Raw genomic sequence first — 22,043 nt, 5'->3', positions numbered from 1 at the left:
CTGCAGTGAGAAGCCTGTGCACTGCAACAAACAGTAGCCCCCACTCGCCACAACTAGAGGAAGCCCGCACGCAGCAACAAAGACCCAACACAGCCAAACATAATAAACAAATAAAATTTAAAAATTAAAAAAAAATGGTGCTGGGGAAATGATATCCACATGCAAAAGAATGAAGTTATCAGACTCTTGACCTAACATCAAATACAAAAATTAGCTCAGCGTGGATCAAAGACCTAAATATACGACCTATGAAACTATCAAATTCTTAGAAGAAAACATAGGGCAAAGCTTCATGACATTTTAAATTTTATGCATCAAAAGACGTTATCAACAGAGTAAAAAGGCAACCCACAGAATGGGAAATAATATTTGCAAATTACATATGTGATAAAGGATTAACATCCAGAATATACAGAGAACTCTGAAAACTCAACAAAAACCTGATTTAAAAATGGGCAAAGGACTTGAGATGTTTCTCCAAAGAAGATATACAAATGGTCAATAAGCACATAAAAAAGACGCTCAACATCCCTTATCATTAGAAAAATGCAAATCAAAACTAAGAAATACCACTTCACACCCATCAGGGTGGCTTACTGCCAAAACCCCCCCAAAAATAATAAGCCTTTGTGAGGATGTGGAGAAACTGTAACCCTTGTGCACTGTTGGTAGGATTGTATAAAATGGTACAGCCACTGTAAAAAAAAAAAAAAAAAAAAAAAAGTACAGAGTTCCTCAAAAAATTAAAAATAGAATTACCAGATGATCCAGCAGCTCCACTTCCGGGTATGTACCCAGAACTGAAAGCAAGGATGGATGGACAGATGGATTGATTGACTGATTGATTTTTGGCTGTGTTGGGTCTTCGTTGCTGCACCGCAGGCCTTCTCTAGTTGTGGTGACTGGGGGCTACTCTTCGTTGTGGTGCATGGGCTTCTCATAGCGGTGGCTTCTCTTGTTGTGGAGCACAGGCGCTAGGCGTGTAGGCTTCAGTAGTTGTGGCACACAGGCTCAGTAGTTGTGGCTCGCGGGCTCTAGAGCTCAGGCTCAGTAGTTGTGGCCCATGGGCTTAGCTGCTCCGCGGCATGTGGGATCTTCCCCAACCAGGGCTCAAACCTGTGTCCCCCCCTGCACCGGCAGGCGGATTCTTAACCACTGCGCCACCAGGTAAGCCCGAAAGCAAGGATTTAAAAAGCTATTTGTGCATCCATGTTCATAGCAGCATTATTCATAGTAGCTAAGATGTGGAAGCAACTCGAGATCATCAAGGGGGACCTCCCTGGAGGTCCAGTCGTTAGGACTCCACACTTCCACTGCAGGGGGCACAGGTTCAATCTCTGGTCAGGGAACTAAGATCCCACAAGCCACGTAGCATGGCCAAATAAAAAAGTTCATCAAGGGATTAATGGAAAAGCTTAACGTGGTACATCCATAAGATGGAATATTATTCGGTCTTATAAAGGAAGGAAATTCTGGCACCTGCTACAACATGGATGAACCTTGAGGACACTATGCTAAGTGAAATAAGCCAGTCACAAAAAGACAAATACTGCATGCTTCCACTCTTATGAGGTCCCTAGAGTATTCAAAAGCATAGCGACAGAAAGTAGAATGGTGGTTGCCAGGGGCTGGGGGGAGGGGGGATGGGGAATTTAATGGGTGTAGTTTCAGTTTTATAAGATGTAGAGTTCTAGAGATGAATGGTGGTGATGGCTGCACAGCATTATGGATGTATTTAATACCACTGAAATATACACTTTAAAACAGTTAAAACATTTTATGTTATATGTATTTTATCACAATAAAAAAATTGGAGAAAAAAGTCTGTTAGTGTTAATATAAATAACATTTTAATGAAATTCTCATATGTCCTCCCATAGTCAATCTGTTATGATATCACACGTCACATACTTCTGGAAAATTCTACTGTACACTCGTGAGAAAGAATGGAAGAAGCAAATAATGTCTTAAATAGTATTACCAAAACAGTTTTGATTTTGCAGACCCCCTAAAATGGTCTCAGAAAACCTCCAGGGGTCCACATCCCTACTTCAAGAACTGCTGCACTATTCATATTAATGCTTTTTTTTTTTTTTTAACTGATTAACTTGGTTTAAAGCCTCCATCTGCCCATGCCATTTGATTACTTCCTATGAACCTATTAACCTCCTAAGGAGCTAAAGAAAGGGAAACACTGCAGCAAGGCATCCAGTGAGTCTGACCCTGAAGTGCAAGGAACCCACCACCCCTTCACCCCTGACTGGTGGAGGAAAAAAAAATCAGAATTGGTGGAGGAGGGGAGAGTTAATGAGTGTGTGTGCTTGCAAAAAGCAAAGTCAAAATTCTGATTCTATATTTGGAAAATATAAGTCTTGATGGAAACTACAGTAAATAAGTCTAAAGGAAATACTGGCTGCTGGAATATGCAAACAAGGACCACCTTGTGCATAATTCAATCGGGGAGAAGACATCCTGTTATAGCCCTAGAGCACTACCTGTACACAAGAAGCATTCAATGAACACTTACTGGGGTGATCTGAGGACTCAAACACTTGCATCAGTAACCACACACACATCAGAGATAGAGATAGAACAGTGAAGAAACATGGTTTCTGGTGTTTTAACAAATACCAATGTGGTTTTAAAATTCCGTTATTTTAAAGTGGAGGGAACTCCCTGGCAGTCCAGTGGTTAGGACTCTGCATTTCCACTGAACGGTGCACAGGTTCGATTCCTGGTCGGGGAACTAAGATCTTGCAAGCTGTGTGGCGTGGCCAAAAAAGAAAATAATAATTTAAAGTTGAATGAATGAATTTTCTTCAAACTTTACTTTCATAAGTAATTTTATGTGGTATACTTGGATCTCCCAAAGATCCAAGGGATTTCCATCTCCCAAAGGGATTTCCGAAGAAACCCCTTCAATAACACTGTTCTGGCCACGATTCTGTTTTCTTCCTCATTCTCATGGCCAAATCCATCAAAAATGCTGCCTTTCCACTTCCTCTTTCCTCTGATCTTCTGAGACTTTGTTTCTATTCTCATGACAGGCCCTTTGATCACTAGTTTCTTCTGGTTCTGCTCAATATCCACCTTCTAAAGATTCTATTCTGATTTTGTTATTATACATTTTCATTTTCAAGTACTGCTGTTCAAAAAGTATCTAAAGCAAAAACAAAAAAAAAATGTGTTGCATTCAGCTAAATCAAACGGTAGAAGAGAGTCATTTTATCAAAGGCGAGTGTCCTCAGAGTGAAACGTTATCATTCAGCGTGATGCGTCGATGTGTGGCAATGAAAACTCAGGGCCAGCTCCTAATCCCCTCTTCCTTCCAGTTCCCTTGCTGGGATGACTCAACTACCAAAATAACCTTGGCCCAGAGCTGGAGCCTGGAGAAGAGCTCAGACCTCGAGGTCACCAAAAGAGGAGGCAACTGTGGGGCATCACTAGGTGCCTCAGAAAGATGCAGACCGGAGAGAAGACCACTGACTCATTCCCGAGGTTGTGGAGGGTCACTGACTCATTCCCAAGGTTGTGGAGGGTGTGTGTGTGTGTGTGTGCGCGCGTGCGTGTGCACGCGCACACAGCAAAAGCCAAGGGAATTCACTAGGCAAGGAAAGAGGAGTGTCCCTGGCACTTGTGTAAAATTCTGGGAAATTCCACTTATTCATTCTGACGCCTAAAGCAAAGTGGAAAATTACAAAATAGGGATAAAGAGAGCTCACACATGAGAAGGGCTTCCCCCCACGTTCCTCAAATCAAGAGTCCAACAAACCTGCAGCAAATACTCACTGGAGGAAAAATCCTTATCTTCCACTTCCTGTCAATTAACTACTGGTCAAAAGATCCTTACATCCTGCTCCTGACTGGTGTTAAAGCATCTACAACCGCCAGCATCTACAAGAGCAGGCAGAAAAAAGATCCCAAGTCCTTTAAGAGGACACAGTAATCCAGAAGAATGGTATATTAGTCAGCTCAGGCTGTCAAAACAAAAAATACCACAGACTGGGCAGCTTAAAGAGCAGAAATTTATTTTCTCACATTTTGGGAAGCTGGAAGTCAGAGATCGGGGTGTCAGCATGGGCAGTTCCTCTTGGCTTGCAGATGCCCACCTTCTCACTGTGTCCTTACAAGTGGAAGAAAGCAAGCAAGCTCTCTGGTGTCTCTTTTTATAAGGACACTAATCCTATCAGATCAGGGGCCTACCCTTATGACCTAATTTAACCTAATTATTTCCACAAAGGCCCTACCTCCAAACAGGCTTTAACATCTAAATTCTGGGGGACACAATTCAGTCTACAGCAACGGAGAACAAGCCTATCAACTATAACAGCTCCCTACAAAATAAAACTTCAAATTAACACCTAACAATACAAACAAAACGGGTGAATGGCACAAGCACAGGGCGGAGTAAAAGAGGCAGACACAAAATCATCAATACTGTATGATTCCATTAGTAAAACTTTAAGAGAAAAAACCAGAATATGGTGTTTTAGAAGTCAGGATAGTGGCTATCTTGAGGAGGAAGGACAGTGAAATGATTAGGAGGTAGAAAGGAGGACTTCTGGGGTTCAAGTCATGGTATATTTTTGCCCTGGGTCATGGTTAAGCAAATGTTTACACTTTTTCTGGATGTGTGCTATATATCAATAAGGAGTTAATTTTTAAAAGTCAGTGATGACTTTAAAAAATCATAGTGAAGTTAATAGATAATGATGCCTAAAACTGAAAAAATAATTAAGAATAAAACATGCTATTAAAAGATATGAAAGTAAAACCTAAAGAATCAGTTTAAAAGACTGAAAGTGGCCATCTTAGGAGATTAGGGAATTGGTGGGGGCGGGCAGGGAACACATAAAAAAAAGAAAAAAAAAAGTCTTGACTCTTTAAACTGTATAATATATAATTAACTTGAATAAAAATAACAATGAAAAGCTCCTTCATACCCATAATGAGGACATTCAGTTAAAGATGGCATACTAATCACATGCATTCTCTCTTCTTCCACCTGATAGTCCAATTAAACAATAAAGACAAAATGACAAAGAATGGCAAAGAGAATGGGAGAGGTGGCATCAGCAGACAAGTGACTTTAAATAATTTCTGGGGGACAAAAATCAGAGGCACCCAGAGCAGGGCACATACAAGCCTAGAGTATGCTCTAAGAAGGGTGCAATCCAGGAAAAACTTAGTACTGACCAGAGAAAATAACTCAGTGCCTTGAATACGGAAGATCCCGGCGAAAGGCCAACTTTCCTCCCAGCCACTGTGAAGCCAAGCCAGGCACCTGAGCAGCACCTTCCACACATCTCATGTAGAGAGCTCTCAATGTGCTTCCTATTTCTCCGCTCTTAAAAACGTTTTCAAGAATCAGACATCTGAGGAAAGCCTATACCCTTTTCTAATACCCCTTCCCATATATCTGTTGTTAGGGGAAAACACCAGTAACAATTAACCCTCCTCCTTCAGAAAAAAAAGGACAGTTGATTCACGTTATTCACAGTAATTACATTCTATGAAGTCACTCTGAACACTGAACTAGTGAATACTGAACCACTGTTCCTAGGGGGAAAGAGTTAAGACTCCTGTGAGCCCCTGGTCATAACATTTTCATCAACTGATCAACACATAACCTTGTTTTATGTGTGTTTCTGTTTAAGGATACCTCATTTACTATACATTATTGATTCATTAACACTGAACAGCACTATCTAACTCATGCCTGAATGAAGCTTACCTAACAAATGTATTTTCTCTGTAAGGCACATCAAAGCCTTGCACATAGGAACACTGGCTAATACTCAGCCCTACAGTTGGGGGCCATTTTAAACAACAAAATCACCAACAAAATGCACAAAAATGTGGAAAATGTGTACTAAATAACCACAAAAAGGGCATCTGTTTATAGTATGAGGGCTGAAAGAAGGCAGAGTGTCACCTTGTTGGGCCTCAGCTGGGGAAACGCACATTAAGCAATTCAAACTTTTTACTGCTCTGTGCGTGTCCGAAAAACACTGCAAAAGCACAGCTAGTACTCATTTTTGGGATTACAAATAAATTTTGTAGTATGTGAATTTGCACATATGGAATTTGTGAATAATGAGACTGACTATATCTGTTCCTAAGATGGACAGTGATGGTTGCAAACACTGCAAATGTACTTAACGCCATTGAGCTGCACACTTAAAAATGGCTACAATGGTAAATGTTATGTATATTTTACCATGATAAAAAAAAAAGTGTCACAACTATGTAATTAAGTGATTTTTAATTTGTGGGAACTGGGTTTATGGGAAGTTTTTTCTTTTTCTGCACATTAACTGTAAATACTCCACAATAAACCATGATGATCGTCTTTATGATTTTCAGCTGTATCTGTTATCAGACTACTAAGGCTATCTTTACCGTTCTGCTTGCTCACTTCCAAATCTGCTACTATTAACTTCCAATTGAAGCAAATTGTTCAGAGTATTAACTCTTTTTGTCCATCAACAGTGTTTTGAATAAACATTCTATTAATCACTGCCCCCCTTCCAAGAAATGACTATTTATTGAGTTTTAGTAGAGTATCAAAGAGCAATACCCAGAACCACCTGAAAAAGATACTGAGGTCCTCCTTTCTCTTCTCGCTACCTATCTGTGTGGGGCCACATTTTCTTCATACACTCCAACCAGAGCAACTACCAAAACAGCGTGAACGCAGATCAGATATGAAAATCCAGCTAACTTTTACTAAACAAGACGTTAAAGAGATTTGCAAAGAATTAAAACAGTATCACTCTTCTCTGTAATTTGTTTTGGAAAATAGTTGTTTTTCATAAAAATACATTATATTAACAGGTAAAAGGTCTGCCATTATTTTAAATGAATTAATATATATTTTAGGTTTCTTAGTGCTAACTTCTAATACCGTAAACAGCAACAGATATAACCCATATAAACAAAAGCTTGTTGTGAGTTCTCAATTTTAAAAGTTTAATGGAATTTTGAGACCAAAAAAAAAGTTTAAGAACTATTGTTCTAATCAATGGAATTGCACATAAGCACTGAAACCTACAATTATGATTATGCAGCAACAGGGAAACCTGTTTAGGATAATTAATATTCTGAGGGAAAAACACCAGGATACAAAATTATGGCCAAAAGTATGTTGAAAATACATATAAAATATGGAGAATATACAAAAAATAAAAATGGTATTCAGAATATTTTGATTGTGGGAATTTTTTTTCCTCTCTGGTCTCCAAACTTCCTGTAAAGCTATTAACATAGTCTTCATATACACAAAAAGTTGTGACTAAAATCTCAAGAAGTTTAGCACATTCAAGGAAAAAGAAGTACGATTTTATCATTCTTACAACCAACAACAAATAGTTATTGAGTATTTAGAGGCCAAGGACAAATGAGGTTCAAGACTGAATCTTTTTCCCTCTGGCCTCTCTCTGGTTTCTCCTCTAGTGTAGGAGAGAGGACACAGACTGACAATAAACGCATACAGCCACAAGAGCACAATAACAAGCTGAGAAGACAACAGTGGGAAAACTATTTCAACAACTTTCTGAAAGAGAGAGAAGAGACAACAGAGGAAAGGACACTATAACCAGGAACAGTGTGACTTCCCAGCATGACTTGGAAACGGCTCCAGACTTGGAGGTCCCAGGGGACCAAAGGCGACAGGGGAGCTGCTGGGCTAATTCCAAAGTCAAAAGTCTGTATAAAGAATGCTGCTGCTCCCCAACCAAACCAATGACCACCGGTTCTTAAGGGACTGTAAACCTATTCTGTGGAGAAGACAATGAGGCTCTGGACTCAAGGTCAACCGGCCCAGGAGAGGGCAGGAGTGAGGCATGGAGATGAAAAGGGGGGCGGAGATTAAGTGTCAGACTGCCACTGAGGGGTGGGACCATGGCTCCTCCCAGGCAGAACAGAGGATTCTTAACCTAGAGAACAAAATGGTCCCAGAGAAGAGATCTAAAGACAAAGATATCTGGGTCCTCCAATAAAAGCACTGGATGACTCCCAAAGGAAAGTTCTGTGGTCAAACATATCCTATACATGCAAACCAGCTTCTGATCAGCTTCTTAGGGTTCCACCTTAAATAGACAAAGACAACCAGGGGTTACCAGATTCCAAAGAAAGTCTCTGTATGAAAGACAGACACCAAGAAAGAATCCCAGAGAAAAGAGAAACAATGTAGGGAGCAAAAAATCTACTTAAAAAAAAAAAAAAAAAAAGAATAAAGCTTTTACTATCCTCAGAGAGTTAACAGAAGAAACAGTATTGATACCAGAACTGGATACTACAAAGACAAATAATCAGAACAGGAAAGAACTAGGAGGAGGACACATGCAGGAACTCCAACAAATTTATCAGAAAGATTGGAAGATAAAGTTAAAGACATCACTCAGAAGGTAAAACAGAAACAGAGACAGAAAACCAAGACAGATAGATAGATAGATAAATAAATAAATAAATAAAATAAATAATCAAGGCTCTTGGGAATTCCCTGGCAGTCCAGTGGTTAGGACTGGGCACTTTCACTGCCAGGGCCCAGGTTCAATCCCTAGTCAGGGAACCAGGATCCTGTAAACCACACGGGCACAGCCAAAAAAAAGGAATTCTAGAATGACGATTTTTAAATAATAAAATGAGACAATTCTCCAGAACTGAAAGATAAGAATGTTCATATTGAAAGGGTTCAATGAGTACCAGGAACAAAGAATGAAGACCAACTCCTTGGCACTTCACTGTGAAATTTCTCAACAGCATGGATAAATGAGAAGAGTCTAAAAAGCTGCTAGAAAGGAGGGGGGGAAAAGCCACATACTGAAGCCATTTACACTGTTATACTCTAGACTTTGGAACTACCAATATCGGAAAACCCACTATGATCTTAATCTTGAGTTTCCCACTCTCTAACCACCTCCTCCTACCTTTCCCACCCACCCACTCTAGAATCCCAATAACTATCTGAACTCACCGGCATCCATAGCCATTGATCCCATCACCTTCTTTTTTTTTTTTTTTTAACATCTTTATTGAAGTATAATTGCTTTACAATGGTGTGTTAGTTTCTGCTTTAACCATCACCTTCTTATGGTCTGCCTTCCCCCTCAAGTACTTACTTCCTACTTAAATCTATTGTCTTTAATTGAAATCACTCCCTTGGGTATTCCAAATCAATGCCCTTGCTCTGTTTCCATTTCACTACACTTACTATAGCAAAATCCCAACCATCTACAAATGCTATGCCTGTGTCTGGTTAACTGAATGTTGCTGGACAGTAAATTACAGCCAGGCTGTCTATTCCCGCTTTAAATCCATGATCAGTAACCTCAGGGAAGCGTTAAGGCTGCCTGGTAATTCTACTATATTTCTCAGTCCATTCACTCTCCTACTAACCTGTTAATTACTGTAACTTTCTCAGATCTCTAATATCTCCTATCTCCTTGATAGTCACATTCTTAGTTGGTAATCTTGCTTTCTATTTTACTGAAAAAAGAGCTGCAATGAGAAGAAAACTTCTCAAGCTCCCACCCTCATCTAGAACCACTCACCTGCAGAATACTGGCATAGTACCCTCTACTTTCCTCCTACTTCTAAGTAAGGACTGTCCACGTTATCCAAAGCCAATACCTCTACCATCCCCTCTCACCCATTCCAGCACCTCTCCTCAAAGCACCATTTGTACCCTTTCTCTTAAATTATTCCCACTAGCAGACAAACATGTTGGTATTTTGCCCATCTTTTAAAAAATATCTTGGCCTGACATCTCCCTGTAGCCACTACCCCATTCATCTGTGCCTTGAAAGCGCTATCTTGCTGTTTCTAACCTCTACCCACCTATTCTCTCTTGAACTAATACGTTACATCATAAGCATCGGTACTGCAAGGTATTTGAAAGATATGTTGGAACAATTTGCAGAAAATACATAGAACCATAAGAAAGTTAAAAAAAAAACCCACAAAACTTGAGGTAACTATTAATTCTAGACAAAATAAAAAATTATATAAGAAAATAAATTATTGTGGTCCAACACTGAACATTTACATAGCTTGATTAAGTTAAAAAAAATCTAACTTTAACTAAATATATCATTGCAATAGAAAGGCTGAGGAAAGGAAAGTAGATGTGGAAGTGAATCATAAGAAAGCTATATCCATCTTCCATAAGGAGAAAGTCAGTGATGTCTACAATTATAAATCAGGAGATAACCAAAAGAGTATCAGAAAAAAGAGCCTAGAAAATTGAAAGTAGGAGCCTTTGATTAATGGTACTGAATGATAAAGAGGAGGCAAAGAAAGTCCAATTTTAGTTAGAAGCTTTTTAGTATTATTTGACTTTTTAAGCTATAGGCATGTATTACTTTGGAAAATAATTTTTTAAGGCAGTAAAAAAACAGCCTCAATTAAGTACCAAATGACAGATACAAGTGAGTTCTCCTATAGTTCATGTTAGGGGAGAGATCCCTGGGGGTCTATGAAAATAACTATGGGGAAAAATGAACTTGAAAGAAAAACTTGACTTGAAAGAAAACTGTAATATTAAAACAAACAATATTTCAAAACCCAAAATAATCTTCAGCTGTGAAAAGCTAGCCAAAACCAAGACAGCAGATGGAACTAACATCCCCAAATCCCAAATATGGGATAGCTGCTTCTATGACAATAGGTAGCATTTTCATCAAAGAGTTAAATCAGATGAATTTTATGACTGGTGCCTGTATTTTTAAATATATATAAAATAAGGATTTTGGTGTTTTTCTGGTCTAAAATTAAGAATCATCCTAGAGAGATAGGTCTCATCTACAGTGGACTTCTACCACAATCATTCTATTTAAAGACTTGATTAGAAACTGTTCACTAGATGTAAGACGTTCTCTTGGTTATAATTCATTAATCTAATTTGTCTGTTCACAGGAGTTCCCTGGCAGTCCAGTGGTTAGGATGCAGCGATCTCACTGCAAAGGGCCTGGATTCAATCCCTGGCCGGGGAACTAAGAGCCCAAAAAGTCGTGCGGTGCGCACCTCAGCCCCCACAAAACAGACAAAACAAACAAAAAAAAAACTCACAAAAACTAATTTGTCTGTTCAGTAAAAATGCCATTCTTCCGGGCTTCCCTGGTGGCGCAGTGGTTGAGAATCTGCCTGCTAATGCAGGGGACACGGGTTCGAGCCCTGGTCTGGGAAGATCCCACATGCCACGGAGCAGCTGGGCCCGTGAGCCACAACTACTGAGCCTGCGCGTCTGGAGCCTGTGCCCCGCGGCGGGAGGGGCCGCGATAGTGAAAGGCCCGCGCACCGCGATGAAGAGCGGCCCCCGCACCGCGATGAAGAGCGGCCCCCGCACCGCGATGAAGAGTGGCCCCCACTTGCCGTAACTAGAGAAAGCCCTCGCACGAACCGAAGACCCAACACAGCCAAAAATAAATAAATAAATAAATAAATAAAGTAGCTACAAAAAAAAAAAAAAAAAAAAAAAAAAAAAACTACCGAAAATAAAAAAGCTTGATTAATACAAATGGAGAAATATACTTAAAAAAAAAAAAAAAAAAAAAAAAAAATGCCATTCTTCCATCACATAAATTTTCTTGAGTATCTTTTATGTTCACAATGCCCTTGTGACCTAAGTGCATGATATAGATTATCCCCACTCTCTTCTTTCAGGGAATTCTTTCCACTATATAATTCTACTACATTGCTAGTCTTATCCCAACGACAGCAATTAAAACTGTCTCTTAACATAACATATAGTAACTCTTTATCTCCTACTGACTCAGAATGAATTAAGTCTCTGAATCACCAATACCACTTTCTGGAGCACTCTGGGTTTTCTTCAGCAGTCTTACTACCTCAATAGGAAAGATATATCACATTCCCATAAAAGGGCAAGAGAATGCTGATGGAAAAACTTTAGTTTCTAGTGGGCTGAGAACAGTACCAAGTGATAAAAATAATAACTAGACTAGAGTTTTAAGTTTCTTTCTATTAGGAATATTATACTATAATAAGCCTGTAATAAAACCAACTTTCTAGAAAAACTTCAGTTTTTTACCATATGACAGCAATCCCACTCCTGGGTTAATTATCCTAGAGAAATAAAAATTTATGTTCACATAGAAACCTGTACAGGAATGTTTATAGCAGTTCTATTCATAATTGCCAAACATGGAAACAACTCAAATGTCCTTTAGTGGGGGAGTGGATACAAACTGTGGTCCAGTCATACAATGGGATACTACTCAGCAATAAAAAAGAACAAACTAAGAATACTATATGCAACAACCTGGATCAATCTCAAAGGCATTAGAGAAGATATACTGTATGATCTCGTTTACTTGACAGACTTGAAAGAAACAAAATTATGAGGATGAAGAATAGACAGGTGGTTACAGGAGGTTATGATGGGGGAGGGAGCAACCATAAAGGGACCACAAGGGAATTTTCTGAGGTAATGGGACTGTTCTGTATCTTGATTACGGTACTGGTAACATCAATCTATAAATGTGTTAAAATCCATAGAACTGTACATCAAAAGAAAAAATGATGTATAATTTAAAAAATAACATAAACTTGCTTAATTTTGATATCCAAAATGAGAGTAAGTTCAAAAGGTGCTCAGATACAAGATATTATGCAAATTTGGTAGCCTTCCCATATATTCACAAACCCCATTCACAACAGCAACAAAAATTATAAAACACTTTGTAATGAACATAACAAGAACTATGCAAAACCCAGATGAAGAAAATTATGAACCTTAAAAACAAAATCGAGACACACTTCATATGCCTGGATAGAAACACTGGGTATCATTAAAACAGCAAATTGCCTTCCAAATCAGTTTATAAATTCAATTAATTTCATCAAAATTAATCCAATCAAAATTCCAGTAAGGCTGTTTTTAGAACATGGCAACTTATTTCTAAAATTCATCTGACTGGGAGTTCCCTGGCGGTCCAGTGGTTACCACTCAGCACTGTCACTGCCGTGGCCTGGGTTCAATCCCTGGTCGGTGAAGTAAGATCCCGCAAGCTGCATGGCACCACCAAAATAATGAAATGGAATGAAATGAAATGAAATAAAATTCATCTGACAGAGTAAATTGCAAAAAAGAGCAATGAAATTTTTAAAAAATAAGAATAATCAGCAGGGGACTTAACCTACTCCAGAAAAATCAAAATGTACAATCAAAAGGTGCAGTAATAAAAACACCATGATATGGGTACAAAACTAAATAAATTAAATCAAAGAAACAAAAGGGAATTTAATAAACAGGGGGGAAAGAACAGATGATCTGGGACAAGCAGTAATGCACACAGGGGAAAAAAAATTAGAGCCCTACACCTCATACTAATCCCCCAAAATACATACCAAATGAATTAAACATTCAGATGCCAGCCACAGGAATATTTGAAGAAAAAACAGAATCAATTTAAAAAATCTTGGAAGTAAACCTTTCTCACCAAGACATGAAACCCAGACAGATCAGACTGATGTCTGAAACACATAAAAGGTTTAAATCACTAAGATTTAAAAGAGAAAAGAAAAATGGATAAAGGATATACAACAGGAAACTTATTTTAAAAAGAAAATAAAAATGACACAAATATATGAAAATATCATCAATCTAAGCAGTTATCAGGAAAAAGCAATCTTTTTTTAAAAATACCGTTTATTGCTCATCCGATAGACAAAAATTATCTACAATGTTAGCAAGGGTGTAGAAAAATGGGCACTCTCATTCATTCCGGTAGGGCTAATAAAACAGTACAATGTTCTCTCAAAACCAATTTAGCAGTACCTATTACAGTATCAAATATTCATCCCCTCTGACCCAGGACCTCCACACTTCTAGGAATTTATCCTTCAGAAACACTCTTAACAAGAGCACAGAAAGTTATGTTAAAGAACGTTCACTGCAGATGTTTGTAATAGCAAAAAAATCAGAAACCACCCAATGCCCACCAACGGGGGTGAACTACGGTGCCAGCACACACTGGAAGATGACGTTCCATTAAACATAATGTCAGATCTATGAGCACTAAGATCCAGACGTGATCAAGTATGTTGCTAAGAAAAATTAACATTAAGTCCCATGAGTCCCTTTTTGTTAAAATAAAAAGTTACTGTGTATATAAAAAACTGTGGTAATCTACACCAAACTGCTGAAAATGATCCTCTTTGAGGAGAGAAAGTTCAAGGAATTTTATTTTCTACATAATGAATTTCTATAATGTTTACATTTTATATGATTCTGGATAAGACCTACAATAGGGGGAAAAAAAGAATAAAATTGTTTTTTTCAAATTAAAAAAAAAAGTGTTTTAATTTACCCACTATCTAGTCAGATTCAAGCCATTTCTGGAGAGAGAACCTACTAGATATAAACATGGTAAGCCACACTCCAGCACACATGTTATGTAAAAGGGGAGAGGGTCTGTCTGTCCCACTCCTCTTTTAAACCACCATCTCTACCTATGTAAGGAAACTGGCCGAGTAACCACTCGAGATTGGTGAGGGAAATAAACTCAGAGGTTTTGTTCCTTATTTCAAAAATTTTTGATCAAGGGCAGCAAAGAAACCTGCACCCACTCATGCTATTTACTGGTTCCAAAAGCAGTCCAGGCATCTCTACAACCAGAAGTCTTAACCAGGGAACTGTCACTAAAATTGAGATGAAATGTGAAGAGGCAAATTTTTAGTTACAGTCTTTACTTAAGACTCCAGTTAGCACAGACCAATGCTCCCCAACCTTCTTCAGGTCAGCACACACAGAAAATCGGAAGATTTGTAGGGCAAATTGTAGCAAACCCAGGGTGGGTCCTGCTCCAGCAGCCCTCAGCATGGTGGGCTGCAGGCATCAGTACCATGGCACATCTGTAATACCACCTTGGCACACATATCAGGAGGCTTTGGTACATGGGAGGCATTTCTTTATAAAGCTTCCTTCTAAAGTAACATTAAATTCATTCAATAAATATTTATTAAGTACCTAATATGTGCCAAACATGATTAAGTACTGACGTCTACCCTATAGACTAGAGGGGGAAGACAGGTAAACAAGCAATTCCAATATAATTGTAATTGTAACAGTAAAACATAATTGTTTATGTAACTGTAATAGTAAAACATGCTATCTAAGGAAAGTATCAGGATTTTTAACATGAATCCCATGCCTGGGGAAAGGGAGTCTGTCAATGACTACTTTCCAGAAGAAGTGACTCCTATACAAAAGGGTGAAGCGTATTTTAGGCAAAGGAATTGCAGGTACAAAGATCCAAATGCAATAAACTATGTCAAAAAAAAAAAAAAAAGGCAGAACAGTTCTGTACTGCATAAGTAGAATGTGAGGAGGGAGTTAGTTTAGTAGCAGTTTCGTTAAAAAAATTATTTATTAATTATTATTGTTATTATTATTATTTTTAAATTTATTTTATTTATTTTTGGCTGTGTTGGGTCTTCGTTTCTGTGCGAGGGCTTTCTCTAGTTGCGGCAAGCGGGGGCCACTCTTCATCGCGGTGCGTGGGCCTCTCACTATCGCGGCCTTTCCTGTTGCAGAGCACAGGCTCCAGACGCGCAGGCTCAGTAGTTGTGGCTCATGGGCCCAGTTGCTCCACGGCATGTGGGATCTTCCGAAACCAGGGCTCGAACCCGTGTCCCCTACATTGGCAGGCAGATTCTCAACCACTGTGCCACCAGGGAAGCCCAATTATTATTATTATTATTATTATTTTTGGCTGCGTTGGGTCTTAGTTGCTGCACTAAGACCTTTCTATAGTTGCGGCGAGCAGAGGCTACTCTTCGTTGTGGTGCGCGGGCTTCTCATTGTGGTGGCTTCTCTTGTTGCAGAGCATGGGCTCTAGGTGTGCGGGCTTCAACAGTTGTGGCACGTGGGCTCAGTAGTTGTGGCTCGCGGGCTCTAGAACGCAGGCTCAGTAGCTGTGGAGCACGGGCTTAGTTGCTCCATGGCATGTGGGGTCTTCCCGGACCTGGATCAAACCCGTGTCCCCTGCATTGGCAGGCGGATGCTTAACCACTGCACCACCAGGGAAGTCCCTATTAATTATTTTATTATCTATTTATTTTGGCTGTGCCAGGTCTTAGCTGCGGCAGGCAGGATCTTCACTGCAGCATGTGGGATCCTTTAGTTGCATCATGCGGACTCTTAGTCGCGGCATGCATGCAGGATCTAGTTCCCCGACCGGGGACTGAACCCAGGCCCCCTGCACTGGGAGAGCGGAGCCTTACCCACTGGACCACCAGGGAAGTCCCTAGTAGCAGTTGTTTTTTTTAAATTAACTTATTTTTATTATGATTTTTTTTTTTTAATTTTTGGCTGCGTTGGGTCTTCATTGCTGTGCGCGGGCTTTATCTAGTTGCAGTGAGCGGGGGCTACTCTTCATTGTGGTGCACAGGCCTCTAATTGCGGTGGCTTCTCTGGCTGCTGAGCATGGGATCTAGGCACACGGGCTTCAGCAGTTGTGGTCCGTGGGCTCCACAGCACAGGCTCAGTAGTTGTGGCCCAAGGGCTTAGTTGCTCCACGGCATGTGGTATCTTCCCGAACCAGGAATCGAACCCATGTCCCCTGCATTGGCAGGCATATTCTCAACCACTGGACCACCAGGAAAGTCCCCCTAGTAGCAGTTTTAATGGAAGTGTTTTTAATAAATATGGCATGTGGTTGAGTAGAAAGCCAATATCACAAAAACTAGGAAAGCAGGTGCCTTCCTGCACAATAACCTGTCAAACATAAGCTATGAGAAAAATATTTGGGGAGATGAAGAAACTTCTTGAGGATAAATCTATAAAAACAGACAACACTATTGATTTTTTCAAGCACCATGAGCATATAATGAAGTTAAAAATTTTTACTGTGGTGGTATACATTTACCACTGAAAAGAACACTACCTCTTTTTAAATGCAAAAGATTATTCAAACACTCAATATAATCTTTATAACATTTAAAGAAATGAGAAAGCAAAAGAACTCCCACATAATTAATACATAAGCTTCTTGTTCTTAAAAAAATGTTTAATTAGCCCAAATATATACATTCTTTTCCTCTTTCTCTCACATGGAACTAAACAGAGCAAGTGTACTAACAGAAATCAAGCATAATTTGTATTTACCTCTCTGCCTGTAAGGATGTGTCTTGCCAATTTCACTTTTGCAAAATTCCCCTTGCCGATTGTTTTCAACAGTCTGTAGTTTCCGATGTGAGGTTGTTCATCTGCACAGGAAGCTACAGAGTTTCTACACCGTGCTCCAGAGCGCCCAGTGCGAGAGGTAACTTCTTGCCGCCCGTCTCCATGTGACGTGTGCTACAATAAAACATACAACAAACATTAGGAAATGAGAGACCCACAGTACTTGACAAGTTTTAAGAGCCTCTAGTTGAAGAAACAAAACATCACTGCTGGGGCTTCCCTGGTGGCGCGGTGGTTGAGAATCTGCCTGCCAATGCAGGGGACACGGGTTCGAGCCCTGGTCTGGGAAGATCCCACATGCCGTGGAGCAACTAGGCCCATGCGCCACAACTACTGAGACTGCGCGTCTGGAGCCTGTGCTCCGCAACAAGAGAGGCCGCGATAGTGAAGAGGCCCACGCGCCGCGATAGTGAAGAGGCCCACGCACCGCGATGAAGAGTGGCCCCCGCTTGCCGCAACTAGAGAAAGCCCTCGCACAGAAACGAAGACCCAACACAGCCAAAAATAAATAAATAAATAAATTAATTAATTTTAAAAAAACACATCACTGATTTAATTTTAATCCCAATACATGTGGCACTTCAAAGGGATTTGCCCACCTGATATAAATTTATGAGGAAAACAAGAAAATGCTGAGAAGAGAAATACCAAGTGTTGAAATTCAACTGGCTGTTCAGAAAGAAAGAAGATATTTCCTATATGTGGCTGTAACATAAAATAAGAGAAACAGGACTGCCTTACAGTCGTAAAGAGTTTAACTTTTCCATTGTAAAACAACTATACTCCAATAAAAATTAAAAAAAAAAAGGAACTTGACTTTTTCATATGCTATTAAATGTACCAGCACATATTATCCTTAACACACCCTGTGATGCAGGCAGAACAGCTAATATCACCATTCACCAGATGAGCATACCTTGAGATTTATTCACTGCCACATCACTAGTGAGAAATTCAAAGTGAACCTAGATTCCCAACTTCTTTCTAAACTATGCTGCTAACGATAATTTAAAACAATGTGTTTAAAGAAACAGCCAGACTCTGTAGTCCCTGACAAATATTTGTTGAAGAGATGAATACAGTACTCAATATACTCCATAAAGGTAAAACAAATCATATATGCCTCTAACCATCTTAAATATAAAGGTACGAGAGATACAAATGCCTGATGTGTACAATTCTGTACGTACAGGCAGCCAGCTGCCTAGTGCTTCCTCTTTCCCCTAGTGCCCAAAGGATGCCATGCCCCACTGCCTACTTTTCATGGCTGCTAACTCCTTCCTGCTCAAGGAAGGCCTCTCACTCTCACGACACTCTACAAAGACACTTTCAACCTCTTTCACTCTTTTCTCTTTTCCAACTTTTTGTCCAGGAAAATGTCCCTTGTTTCTCATGCTCTCTCTCTCTCTACGTATAGATCACAACAAGCCTGATTCTAGGTGATAAACATAAGAAACTATACTTTGTAACACACTCATATCAAGGAAAAAGGAAAAACAAGTATTTTACAGTAAAAGCTTAAGAATTTGTGCCATCAACTGAAGTCCTCAAAAGATGTCCTTTTCAGAATGTCCACGTTAATTTCTATCTACTTTTTCATATTCCACTAAGTAAATCTCTGTCTCTCATGTACCAGGTTTTGGGATAGGTTCTCTTCTGTTTTATTCAATTATCACATAATACTGCATTGCAAACAACAATTTCTATGTTTTTTACTGTAAATGTATATTTTAGGTTAAATAGACTTTTACAAACTGGTTACAAATCTAAGCAACTTTGTTCCTATAACAAAAAGATTATAATTTCCAAATTATAAAATAGCCTATTATAGGGTCTCCCCTGGTGATTCAGTGGTTAAGAATCCACCTGCCAATGTGGGGGACACGGGTTCGAGCCCTGGTCCGGGAAGATCCCACATGCCACGGAGCAACTAAGCCCATGTGCCACAACTACTGAGCCTGCGCTCTAGACCCCATGAGCCACAACTACTGAGCCTGCGTGCCACAACTACTGAAGGCCATGCACCTAGAGCCTGTGCTCCACAACAAGAGAAGTCACCGCAATGAGAAGCCCGCACGCCACAACAAAGAACAGCCCCCACTCGCTGCAACTAGAGAAAGCCTGTGCACAGCAACAAACACCCAATGCAGTCAAAAATAAATAAAATAAATAAATTTTAAAAAGATTATTTTAAAAATAGCCTATTATAAACGAGGACTTGATTAAAGAAAAAACTAAAATAACAACTAAGTTATTACACTAAGGCTTTACACAAAATAGGTATATTGTAATGCAAATTTTTGTAGATCAGCTGGAGTACAGTTTTAAAAAAATTTTGGTAACCATTATGTTTATTTCCAAACTAGATGTAAGTTTCATAAAAACAGGGACAGTAATTTATTGTTCCTTAGATCTTAGCAGTTGGCATAGAACAGGTACTTAATAAATATTGGGATGACTAAATAAATGATATCAAAATACTGATCACTGTAACATTCACATGGTTAAATTATGGGAAATTTTTATCTCCCAGATTTCTTTCTTCTATTCATTCATTCAAATGTTTATCAAATGATAATGTATAATAGATTTTTAAAAATAAATTTATTTTATTTTATTTTATTATTTTTATTTTTGGCTGCATTGGGTCTTTGTTGCTGCACGCGGGCTTTTCTCTGGTTGCAGCAAGTGGCGGCTGCTCTTCGTTGTGCTGCGCAGGCTTCTCATTGCGGTGGCTTCTCTTGTTGCGGAGCACAGGCTTTAGGCACGTGGGCTCCAGTAGTTGTGGCACACGGGCTCAGTAGTTGTGGTGCACAGGCTTAGTCGCTCCGCAGCGTGTGGGATCTTCCCGGACCAGGGCTCAAACCCGTGTCCCCTGCACTGGCAGGCAGATTCTTAACCACTGCGCCACCAGGGAAGCCCTGTATAATAGATGTTATATAAATATGAGCTGGGCACTGTTTTGAGTGTTAGAAACAGCAGTGCATAAAACAAAGTCCCTGTTCCCACGAGGTATGTGTCAAGTGGTTTTACTATTTATGCAATGAAAATATAGTTTTTAAAATTATACTGCTATCCAAAATTTTGGTCAAAAAAGCTTTTTAAATGCAAACATACACTTTCTAATTTATATGTTTTTTTTTTTTTTTTACAACTTTCTAATTTATATGTTTTATAAATTCAGCCCTTCATGTATTAAGTTTTATAGAGTGAGGTACAGTTAAACAGACAAAATATTAACTTTTATGCAAATCAACTGTCTTCTGCATGTAAAATAGAAATATCAGAAACTTAAAATTCAAAGGCATCTAGTTTATACCTTTGCATACTCTCCGATCTACTTATAATAAAAACTAACTCCTTAGCACTACATCCACTAGCATGTAACCTGCAGGAGAACACAGAGATCTTTGTCTGTTTTGTTCCTTATCAGATATTCCCTGAAATTGGAACAGTGCCTAGCACATAGTAGCTGTGCAATACATTGTTGTTGAGTGAATGTTAAATGAATTCAAGGCCCTCTGTGATGTAATCCATTCCTCCTCTCCCGCTACATCATCCACTATTCTTTAGCATGATCCTCCCTCAGTTTGAGCGCCCTTTCTTCTCTTCAAACCTAAGAAAATCCTACTCATTCCCTTATGTTTCAGTCATTTGTCACCATCTTTATGAAGCTTTCCATGACTCTCCCTGCATCCCATCAGAATTTCTTTTCCTTTGGGCTCTGGATGTACTCTGCTTGTATCTATCTCTATTTGGCTACTTTGTTGTAGACAATTATCCACCACAATACACTGACTTCCCAGAGAAACTTACTCCCCTCACTTGAGGTTGGCAACAGCCATGTGCCTAAGATTGGCCAATGAGATATGAGTGAAAGTGACATGTAATTTCCATGCTGAAGCATTTATTGCCAGTGCTTGACTCCAGCCCTGTGGTCTCTCCTGAACCCAGAGCACTGTCCAAAGATGGAGGGTCACAGGACCAAATGGCCTGGAAATGGAGATCACTCTCCATGGAGTCAATGAAGTTGACAGTTTTTTTAAACTGTGTTAAGACACTAAGATTTTGGTCATGTATGTTACCACAGCATAACCTAGCTTAACCTAATACACCCTTATGCAAATAATCATAATACAAACCCAAAAGAAACCCGTACTTCCCCGTAAGAGTGTAAACTCATATAACAGATTGAAATATCTGATGTTTGTTAAATTCCAACAGAGTTATTGAACTTAGTATATTTAGTTTGATACATAAAGTCCTGAAATTTTAAAATCTAATGTGTTTAACTAAAAAATTCTCTCAAACAGAAGCAAATTAAATTGCCTTTTCTTGGCCTTCATTTTATTTTTCCCATGCATCCATCAGTGGTCCTAAAGAAGAAAAAATTTCCTAGTATTCTAAAAAATAATTTTGAATTCTTGTACTATTAGCCGATTACTTCATGCATGAATTTTTTTTTTCTTCCTAAGGTGACAATAAACAACCTGAGGACCAAAAAAAAAAGTTACATAATAGTAGCCACTTTTTGTGGCAGCACTAAACACACAACAGGCACTCAGAGCTGTTTAATTTAATCTCAAAGATTAAAGGAGTCCAGGGACTTCCCTGGTGGCGCAGTGGTTAAAAATCCACCTGACAATGCAGGGGACACAGGTTTGAGCCCTGGTCCAGGAATATCCCACATGCCGCGGAGCAACTAAGCCCGTGTGCCACAACTACTGAAGCTGGTGCGCCTAGAGCCCATGCTCCGTAACAAGAGAAGCCACCGCAATGAGAAGGCTGTGCACTGCAACAAAGAGTAGCCCCTGCTTGCCGCAACTAGAGAAAG

General features: G+C 39.4%; 1 protein-coding gene across 15 annotated transcripts in view; it reads right to left on the bottom strand.

Annotated features, from left to right (window-relative positions):
- Positions 1 to 22,043, bottom strand: part of MARK3 (microtubule affinity regulating kinase 3) — a 107,865-nt gene that overhangs the window by 71,297 nt on the left and 14,525 nt on the right. For all 15 annotated transcript variants that reach the window (XM_036841444.1, XM_036841436.1, XM_036841446.1 and 12 more), the window contains exon 2: positions 17,132 to 17,323. In XM_036841444.1, coding sequence (XP_036697339.1) covers positions 17,132 to 17,323 — 192 coding nt within the window. The remainder of the gene's footprint in view (positions 1 to 17,131; positions 17,324 to 22,043) is intronic.

The sequence above is a fragment of the Balaenoptera musculus genome, chromosome 2 (assembly GCF_009873245.2).
Source record: "Balaenoptera musculus isolate JJ_BM4_2016_0621 chromosome 2, mBalMus1.pri.v3, whole genome shotgun sequence".
Taxonomy (NCBI): Eukaryota; Metazoa; Chordata; class Mammalia; order Artiodactyla; family Balaenopteridae; genus Balaenoptera; species Balaenoptera musculus.
This window is presented reverse-complemented; position numbering and strand designations above follow the sequence as displayed.